Below are 10,412 nucleotides of genomic sequence, written 5' to 3'. Positions count from 1 at the left end.
AGAAGGAACAGAAAAACTGAACTGCAGCTGAATCGTTTTCCCTGCTGTTCATGGGCAAGCACTACCTCTAAGAAACATCTTAAAAGTTAAAAACTCCTTTCTACCCTTCTCCCCAGAAATAAATCCTGTTCTGGAAGCAAACCATCAACCCATTTCCTTGAATTTATGTGAAGGAAAGCAGACATGTCCCATACTGCAACACTGTCATTGTGTGAAACTTTTCACCTTAGTGAACAAGGATTTAGCTCACTGCTGTTCACTGCTGCAGATAGCAAGAGGGCTTTTTCTTGCCTTGTTTTGTTTGGTTTGCCTTTTTTTGTTTGTTTGTTTTTTTGCTTTTTTCAGGGAAAAGGATGCCAATTTGGAGCCTCCTTTACAATGCTGGGAAATACAGTGCACTTGGGGATGTGTTTGCTTGTTTGTGGTAGGATCTCAGGTAGCTCAGGCTGGCCTTGTAGTCCCTAGGTAGCCAAGGATGACCTTAAACTCCTGATCTCCTGTCTCTTCCTACCAAGCACTGCAATTACCCGTGTGCACAACACACACTGCTCTATCACGCATCTTGACTTTTACTCCACTGTGTCTTTGTCCCCTGAAGGCCTATCAATATCTCTTGCTTCAGCCAAGTGGAACTATGACTGGCAAGCTGTCCATTACGTGGCTGTATAGATTCATATTACCACAAGTAAGGGACACCCTTGTCGTGCATAAATGTGTTCGTATGCTATTCACGAAGGCATGAGTTCGTTTACTGCACCTGCAGTAAAATTATGATACTTCAACATGATTATTTATTATTGACTTTGTTTTATGTTTTAGGCTTTTGAGAAGGGTCTCAGAACGCAGCCTAGGCTGGCCTCAAGCCATCCCAATCTGCTGCTTCAGCCTTTCAAATGCTGGGGCTACAGGCATTTCCCGCCACTGCACAGTTATTTTTAAGCTCACATATAAGCACCCTTCTGATATATGCTCCCTACTAACACTAAAAATCACATTTTATTTAAACTTCTCAACAGCCTGTCCACCAAGGCTTGCTGGCCACCACTCTTCCTTTTAAAGACATCACTATATGGAAAGGAAAAGCCTAAATTAGAGAGCGGCCGTTCTCAAAACAAAAAGAGGAAGGAATACCAAAATAAATACAGAAAGACAAACGAGTTATAGCTAGAGACAGACTCTGTGGCTCCATCTCTCCTGAGAAACAAGCTCTCATCCAAAAAACGCCGAGGGTCTCTAAAGTTGTACATATGGTAGTTCAGCTAAAGGGAGGTTGCCTTAAGTTCACTGCTGAATTTTCCCTTGAAGAACTGGTTTGTTCCCTCTCTCCAGATAGTTTTGGGGTTTTGTTTTGTTTTGTTGTCTTTTGTTTTTGTTTTTTTTTCCGAGACAGGGTTTCTCTGTGAAACAGTCCTGGCTGTCCTGGAACTCACTCTGTAGACCAGACTGGCCTTGAACTCACAGAGGTCCACCTTCTGAGTGCTGGATTAAAGGTGTGTGCCACCACCACCTGGCCTTGTTTTTGTTTTTTAACTAAGGAAAACTACAACTTCAAAATCCACTGTTTCCTTTAAGAGTTCCTTATTCTGTGGCTTCCTATCCAGCATTTGTTCAAGGCCATCTCATGAACACACTGTGCTCTTGCTCTGACACACTGGAAGGAGCCTTTCCCATAGAAGTGGGGAGTCCAGACAAAGACACAGGCAGGAAGCTTGCTGAGCATAGGTTCAAGAGCAGCCTAGGACTCCCATCCTGGCTAAGTGTATTGTCTGTGCCTCCCAACTGTGTGCGGATTCCTAGTCCTCCACTACACTGTCCCACTCCTGACTGTAGGGTGGCCAAATGTTTTGGTTTGCCAGGAGCTCAGGGGGTCTTCCAGAGCACGGGACTTCCAGTTGTAAAAATCAAGAAAATTGGGCAGGAGAGATAGTTGCTGCCACACCCAAGGACCTGAGTTCTATCCCTAAGCCCAAATGGTAGAAGGAGAGAACTGACTCCCACAAGTTGCCCTGTGACTTCCACATGTACGCAACTACACACACACACACACACACACACACACACACACACACACTCCTAAATAAATACGGGTGAAATACAGCACAGCAGGAGTGCTGACTGCTCTTGCAAAGGACTCAGGGTGGGTTCCCAGCACCACATAGCAGCTCACAACTCTTGGTAACTCCAGCTCCAGGGGGATCTGATGCCCTCTTCTGGCCTCCATGGTTACTCCACATACATGGTGCACATACATACATAGAAAGCAAACATTCATACACATAAAACAAAATGTAAAGAAATTAAAATAAGTAAATAGAAATGCTTTTTAAATTAATTAAAGATTGCAAGCAAAATACGTAGGATAAGTTTGGTCACCCTACTCAGAGGCCCATTTGCAACCCTCCTCCGGGCCACACTATGCACACCCTGATGCGGTGTGCTAACAATACCTCAGGAGCTTGTGTGTGCCACTATTATGAACCCCAATGCCCAGTGACTATTTCCAGATCTGGCTTATGTGACAGGCACATGGCAGTATATGCTTAGGCAGGCTACCAGCCAGGCAGAGTCTGTCCAAGAGACAAGGGGACCCCGACGAGGGCACATAAAGAGAGCTTAGCTTTCCTCGTGCTAGCTGGGTAGAGGAGGAGGTAAGAGGCCACGTGCCGATTTTATGCACATCTTTCACCCCTCTCCCCCAGTACCTGTTTATCTCTGTTTCCCAAGCCACTGGTCAGCAACAGAGCCTTCAAAGGCCAGACCCAGCGGTCACAAAGCCGACTCCACTTTTCTCCAAAGCAGCCTATGTGGCAGGAGCCCCCAAAGGAGCCAGACATGTTGCCTCACATCTGGAAGCCTAGTATTGGGAGGTTGAGGCAGGGTTTCCGTGAGCTCAAGGTCAGCCTGGGTTACAGCGTGAGTTCTAAGCTCCGTTAGGCTATAACATCAGACTCTGTCTTAAAATCCAAACCAAACAAACCCACACCATTCAACCCAGTAAGGATTGTATGTAGAAACAAACAAACAAACAACAGTATCCTAGCTGAACAAGAAAAGGGAAAGAGTGAGTTCTTTTTGTTTTTTGAAACAATGTAGCCCTGGCTGGCCTGCAGCTTGCTACTTAGACTATGCTGGCCTGGGTCTCTCCGAGACCTGCCTGCCTCTGCCCTAGTGCTAAGATTGAAGGCATGCGCTACCACGCTGGCTTACGTGATGAATCCTTAGAAGAAAGGCTGGTATTTACTGGAAGCCAAGGACGGGTGATAAAAGGGTGGCGGCAAACAGTGGGAGGAAGCTGTGTGCTCTCTCGGGTGGGTCTTTGGCAATAATGATCAGCATTCACAGTGCACGTTTTCAAGCCAGGTGTGACTACTGATGCCTGTAATTCCAGCACGTGGGGAATAGAGGCAAGACAACCAGGAATGTAATGCCATCCTTGGCTACACAGGGAGTTTTAACTGAACCTGAGCTACATAAGATCTTGTTTAAAAATAAATAGCCGGGCGGTGGTGGCGCACACCTTTAATCCCAGCACTTGGGAGGCAGAGGCAGGTGGATCTCTGTGAGTTCAAGGCCAGCCTGGTCTACACAGTGAGTTCCAGGACAGACTCTAAAGCTACACAGAGAAACCTTGTCTCAAAAAAACAAAAAAACATAAATAAATAAATAAATAAATAACATTTTAATCTAGGCAGGTGTCACATGCCTGCAATCCTGGTATTTTACAGGCTAAGGCAAGAGGATCACTGGAAGTTTTGCGTCAGTTTGTTTTACATTAGCAGGTTCCAGGCCAGTTAGGACTACTGACTGCTAAAACTATATCTCAAAATAAAGACAAAAGCAAAAACCCAGCGAATACTCTCAATACAGCAATTCTCCAGTGAGAAGTAATACTGGTAAAGCACAACTATGTGGGCCAGATATATAGCTCAGAGGTTGAATGCTTGTCTACCATGCACAAAGCCTCAGGTTTGACACCTCCGCCCCGTGATGAAAAAAAGAAAAAAAAAAGTATATCCAGATGTGTTTATGTGGACTTCCTCTGTACCTCTCTTCAAAAGCCAAAATGAAAGCAATAAAGCATCCAGAAACGTCTCTATATGTTCATCAGGAAGGAGTTAAGTGACTAAGTGAACTGTGGCCAATCTGTTACAGGGAGCATGGGAAGAGGAAGGCAGTTCTGTACAGCCAGAGTGACGGTTGGGAGCACAAAGGTCCTTGCACTCACAGATAAGCACTAGGGGAAGCAGGAATGTTAAACACACAGGGTTGTGTCTTCTGCGGAAGAGATGTTTAACCTGTTTTCCACCCAGAAGGCTAGGAATGGAGGTGGCTAGTAGCCAAGGTGATCCCTGTGCTATCTGTATGGCCAGAGGCTCCCACAACCGGGACCGGAGGTGGCTAATAACCCAGATGACCTCTGTGCTATCTATATGACCAAGACCACACCAGAGCCTCCCCTAGACCCTTAAGATAACACCTGTAGCCCATCTACAGGACCCACCTCCTGGAAGAAGTGGCATGGATGTTGAGAAGAGGGTTTATATAATCATGCCTCCTTGTGCACACGGGATTGTGTTACACCAGGAAACTTTTTCCAAACTGTACTGTATTGAATCTTTCTCTGCCCCACCAGCCAGCTCCCAAATAATGACATGGAGGGACTTCTTATTACTTATGAAAGTGTGGCCTTAGCTTAGGCTTGTTTCTAACTAGCTCTTATAACTTAAATTAACCCATTCCTATTAGTCTACATGCTGCTACATGTCTTTTACCTCTCCTTTTGCATGTCCTGATTCCTCTGCATCTGGTGAGCGACTCTGCCTTTCTCCTTCCCGGAAACCTCTCTGTCCCCGGAAATCCCACCTAATCTCTTCCTGCCTAGCTATTGGCCACTCAACTCCTTATTAAACCAATCACAGTGACACATCTTCACACAGTGTGAAGGAATATTCTGCAACATAACAGGTGTTTTAAGTTAAGCACTGATTAAACAATACACATATATGTACAATGCTAAGCACACAAATATTATATACTTTCATAAGCACTTACGTTTACAAGAGAACTCTTGGCAGAGTCAAAAGGGCTAAGTTCTGATTCCATTTCTTGACTTCAAGTGATATAAACTAAACGGGCCCTGATTTTCCTCCTTTATCTAATGAACACATGGCACACGTTGCCTGCAGTGATGGCGGAGTACCCAATGGAGCCACAACACACAGTGAACAGCTAAGTGTAGCCAGTCGTAACTGGTCATATTAGTCACCCATTACCCTCTAAGACTCTCTAAGAAGGTTCTAGATCCCTCTCCCAGTTGTCTCCTGCTTTAATTGTCAATTCTTCTCATTTTTCTCAACTCCTTTAACTTTTTCTCAAAATTGGTACTAATTACCAGTTTTGTACAAAATAAATATAATTAAGCTAGGCACGGTGGCACACACCTGAAATCCCGGCATTCTAGAGCCAGAGACAAAGGATCTCGGTGCATGTAAGAACAATATAGGCTACATATAGTCCAGCCTGGACTACGTAGGGAGACCCTGTCTTAAAACAAAAGAGATAAGCAAGGTGGTGCAGGCCTTTCGTTTTAGCGCTCTGGAGGCAGAGGCAGGCAGATCTCTGTGAATTTGAAGTCAGTTTGGTCTACACAGTGAGACCCAGGCCAGCCAGAGCTACATGGTGCGACCCTGTCTCAGAACAAACAGGACCTGGAGAGATGGCTCATTGGTTAAGAGCATTGACTGACCTTCCAGAAGACCTGGGTTCAATTCCTAACACCCACATGGCGGCTCATAGCTATCTGTAACTCTAGTTCCTAGGGGCCTGACAACCTCACCCAGACATACACGCAGGCAAAACACCAAAAACTCAAAATAAAAAACAAAAAACCACAAATGAACAAATGAATAATGAAGCCTGCTATCTTATCATGAGGACCTTAGGAGATGCTTATCATCAACGATTCATTGGTATTCTCCATGCATGAGAAAGAAAGGTTCAGGAAAGGCCTGTGATAGCATCAGCACACGGGCAGAGCCATGGTGAAACAGAAATGTTTTTTGGGCTTACGCATAACAACCAGCTGACCAGCTATTTCTCTTCAACCTTCCACATACATTCTGGAGAAAATATGGTGGTTTATTAATCCCAAAGAAAAAAAATTGTCAGGTAGATGGGCTAGATTAAGGGGCCACAAATACCGCAGCTCTTTTCTGAAACAGAGCTTGGTCCTCACTGTCTAAGCTCCCGGGAGGTTAGGCTGAAAAGAAAAAAGCAGCCAGGTGCACAGGCTACTTGAGAAGCTGGGCTGGGAGGACATCCAGTTGAGTTCCAGTCTGGGCTATACAGGAAGACCCTTGTCAGACAGGGAAAAGCTAAGCGGAGCGGGCAGAGAAGGAAGTGAAGAGGGGGAAGGTAGATCACAGTCTCCCCCTCCCCTAGCACTGGGGTTTTTTTGAGGCTGGCAAAAGCAGCTATGCAAGAGCTTTGAGGGACCTAATGACAGGGCTGACTCTCTCTGCAGGCCTCACACTCCACAGGAAACTGCCATGGTGGGTGTTCAAGAACCCGACACCAGTCTGTCATTCCCTCAACTCTGTGAAATCTTTAGTATTTCTCAGCAATTTTCCACTTGGTACTACTAATGTTTCTCCTGGTTGAAAGTACCTTGCCCTGCTCCGGCCCTTCTGTGGGTGCCTGTGTGTACCTGAGAGCAGCATGCTTCACCAGGTTGTGTACTAGGAAAAGTGTGGCCACTTCCACTAACTAGATCTTTTCCTATGTCTCTGAATTTCAAAAGTCTGGTTTCCTTGAGCAACTAACCTGGCCATATAAGGTGGTGGCACAGGCCTTTAATCCCAGCACTCGGGAGGCAGAGGCAGGCAGATCTCTGTGAGTTCGAGGCCACCCTGGGCTACAAAGTGAGTTCCAGGAAAGGAGCAAAGCTACACAGAGAAACCTTGTCTCGGGGAAAACAAAAAAAAAAAAAACCACACACAAAAAAAAAGAAGTCTGGATGCTGATGGGGAGGACAATGTATTTTAGCACTGAGATGAGGCAAAGGTGGAGAATTCTGGGTTGTAGCCCCAGACATACCAGCATGTGGGCGTGGCAGCTCCCTCAATAGCTTAGTCTTTTCGCCATGGGAATAAAAGAGTAATACAAACAAAAACGGGGTGGGGGAGGGGATCAAAAGTAAAGGACAGGAGCAGGGCGGAAATAAAAGAGACCAGAGATCTATCCAGAATAATGCCCGATTCTTGCTGAGGACATTCTTTCCAGAAATCCAAGAGGGGGGAAAAATCCTAAATAACAATCTCATACTCACAATGACTCAAACCAGGAGTTCCTGTTTTCTGTGTTTGAACAGCAAAGAAAGATAAGCCAGAAAAATGATCATGCAAAGTCACATTGGGTACCAGAATCCTGAGCGACGGGCACAGGGAAAAAGCAGGGACATTTCCTCTTCTGGGGACGACCCTTCCCTCCCACAAAGACCAAAAGCCTAGGTTTCTGAAATTTCCACTTGTCCATATCCAGGGACCTAGGCAAGTCCAGAAAACCCACACGTTATCACTTCCAAATTTCACTGTCACCCTCAGGAGCTGGCTCAAAACTGGACTCTAAAAGCAACAAGAAAAAGAACTCAAAGTAATTAACTTAATTCTGGGCAGAAATAATTCCATCAGTGTTGTCATAGTTTAGTGGAAAGGGCATGCCGACTAGTGGGAGTGGGCCCGTGTCCCGGACTCCACTCTCCCAGTGCGTCCAAAGCAGGTACTCAGGGCAAAAGCGCACAATGAGACCCAGGTCACGCCACAAAGATCCTAAGCAGGGAGGAAGGGACCTGCCCCTGTGGGTTCACACCCCCAACTAACCCAAACTGGAAGAATGGGTTGACGCGGACCCGACCCCTGGCTCCAGGACCACGGGAGCCAAACAAGACAATAGAGCCATCAGAAGAAAATGACAGGAAGAGCTGGAGGAGCCCAGATGCCCTGGATAGGGACCGGAGAGGGGTGCAGAAATAGAGCTGGAAGCAGCGCCCGGAGAAGGGGGCGTGGAGTGACTCCTGCCTCGGACATCCGCGGTCACCCACTGCCTGCTTCCAGGCTCCGCAGCCCCGGGGACAGCTCCCTCCCTCCGCCCGCCCGCCCGCCTGCCCTCCCGCTCCTGCGTCCCGCACCGTGTTGTAGAACTCGGCGATGGCAGGCACGATGGTGTAGTTGTCCTCGCACCAATCCACCTCCGAGCTGCCAGCCCGCAGATGGTCCCACCAGTGCGGGACGACCATGGCCGCTCTGGAGCATCGGAGCAGCTTCTCCGCAGCGGGCGACCGGCCCGAGCGGCTGCGGGGCACCCGGTGCGTCTGCCGCTTTATGCGGTGCGGGACAGCCTCCGGATGAGGCGCCTCCCCGCGGGCCTCCCCAACCGGGCTGCTCCGGTCCGCCACCCCCGCTGCAGACCCGCCCCGGCCCCGCCCCCGGGAGTCCCGGAGCATGACGGCCACGCCCACTCGGGGCGGGACCTGACGGGCCGAAAGCCTCGAAAGGGAGGGGGTGGAAGTGGGGACTGCAGCCACCGGCTCTCCAGCTCTGCGCTTGGTGGCAAAGGCCTTTAGAGTCGCTCTTGTCCACCTGCGTCCCGGTTGTGTAAAGAACGCCAGAATCCACCACCACCACCACCACCCTCCGCACGCGCGCGCCGTAAAAATGTAAAATATGGAGAAACGCAAGAACTCCCTAGGACCCCTTTGGACTCCTTGGGAGTTCGCAGCAATGTGCTTCACTGCGCTTGGGACGCCGGTTCTCACGCCTACGGAAGGCTCTTGTTCCTCTTGAAGAAGGGACAGCTCTATCAGACGGCGACTTGCTGCGACTTGCTGCAGGTGGTGGAGCAGAAATATCCTCCAGGCTGTAGCAACAGGTTCTCTGGACACTTCCAAGGAGCCTGAGCTACCCACGCCCCAGGGGAGTGTTTCTGCAGTACTGTGTCCCTGTCCTTCTTAAGTCGTTTATGGGGAGCATAGGCTTGGGAAAGCCTTCAGCCAACCCAACCCATAGAGGATGTAGTATAGCAGCTAAGAACACACAAGTTCAGGACATAATACACATATAGTACTATAGTACACGTAGTAATATGTGCCGGGCTCTACTGGGGGAGTGTCCATATGTCTCCCATTAGGTGTCCCGGGCGGGCATCCCACGCAATGGGTTCTATTAGCAAACCCCTTTCTGCCAGTGTGTTAGAGCTAATCAAGTTCAGGCCGGATGACCTTTGATCTGCTCATAATGGCTTTTCGTCTGTGATTATTCTGTAGTTTCTAAATACAAGCCAGCTAGTTCCTAAGATTTTGTTTGTTTGTTTTTTGTTTTTCGAGACTGGGTTTCTCTGTGTAGTTTTGAGCCTTTCCTGGAACTCACTCTGTAGACCAGGTTGGCCTTGAACTCACAGAGATCCGCCTACCTCTGCCTCCCAAGTGCTGGGATTAAAGGCCACCACCGCCCGGCAGAAACCCATGTTATTCTTTTCAGTGGCAACTCGGGGCCACCTTCTTCTTGGGAAGTTCCAGGTAAGGACAATGATAGAGAACACCCTGGGCAGCAAACTACACTGGTTGTCATTTCCGTGCTCAGACGGGCCTGTCTTCTCTCCTGACTGGAGCACCTGTAAGCAGTGCATCCGCGTCTGTCTTCCACAGATCCCCACAGAGCCATTTCCATCTCCATGGCAGAAGCTTTGGGTCTCCACTAGGAAATCCGGCTTTATTTCCTAGGGACCAAATCATTCCTTGTATTTTCATTATCCCACCTTCTTCCTTTTCCAGAGTCAGGCCCACTGTCTCCTGGAACTCAAGGAAGAGAACATACTCTGCAGCCTTCCTCTAGGGTCAGTCATGAGCTAGCAAGAGGGAGCAGGCCAGAGCCACAGAAGAAAAATGCACTGTTAATGACTCCCTGTCATTAACACCGAACACCAGCCCAGCCGTCCAGCAACAAAGCTGCTTTCTCATGTGATCATACTTTACTCCTCCCAATAGCTTGGGTGAAAATAAGCTGGGTGTGGTAGCACATGAATGTAATCCCCCAAATAAAGACTATCCACATTCATTCATTCTAATAATATAAAACACTGTTATTATATGTGCCAGATTTTCTCAAGTTGTGGTCCACAAAGTCAAAATGTTTCCTGTTAATGCTGTGGCATTATCTACTGTAATTGGAGGCTTTTCTCTGTCCTTCCTGGTCCCACAGTCACTTTAAATACTGAGTGAGTATTTAACTCACTCAGAGGCTTATATTAATTATAAATGCTTGGCCAATGGCTCAGACTTATTACTAGCCAGCTCTTCCATTTATTTGGTTTTTGTTTATTTTTGTTTTTTCGAAACAGGGTTTCTCTGAGTTTTGGTG

General features: G+C 47.7%; 1 protein-coding gene across 1 annotated transcript in view; it reads right to left on the bottom strand.

Moving 5' to 3' along the window:
* Acer2 (alkaline ceramidase 2) overlaps positions 1-8,422 on the bottom strand; it is a 45,174-nt gene extending 36,752 nt beyond the window's left edge. The window contains exon 1 of the mRNA XM_059254511.1: positions 8,186-8,422. Coding sequence (XP_059110494.1) covers positions 8,186-8,293 — 108 coding nt within the window. The 5' untranslated portion in view covers positions 8,294-8,422. The remainder of the gene's footprint in view (positions 1-8,185) is intronic.
* Positions 8,423-10,412: the final 1,990 nt, after the last annotated feature.

This window comes from Peromyscus eremicus, chromosome 2 (genome assembly GCF_949786415.1).
Source record: "Peromyscus eremicus chromosome 2, PerEre_H2_v1, whole genome shotgun sequence".
In the NCBI taxonomy this organism is placed as follows: Eukaryota; Metazoa; Chordata; class Mammalia; order Rodentia; family Cricetidae; genus Peromyscus; species Peromyscus eremicus.
Note: the sequence above shows the minus strand (reverse complement) of the source record. Positions and strands in the feature narration are given on the sequence as shown.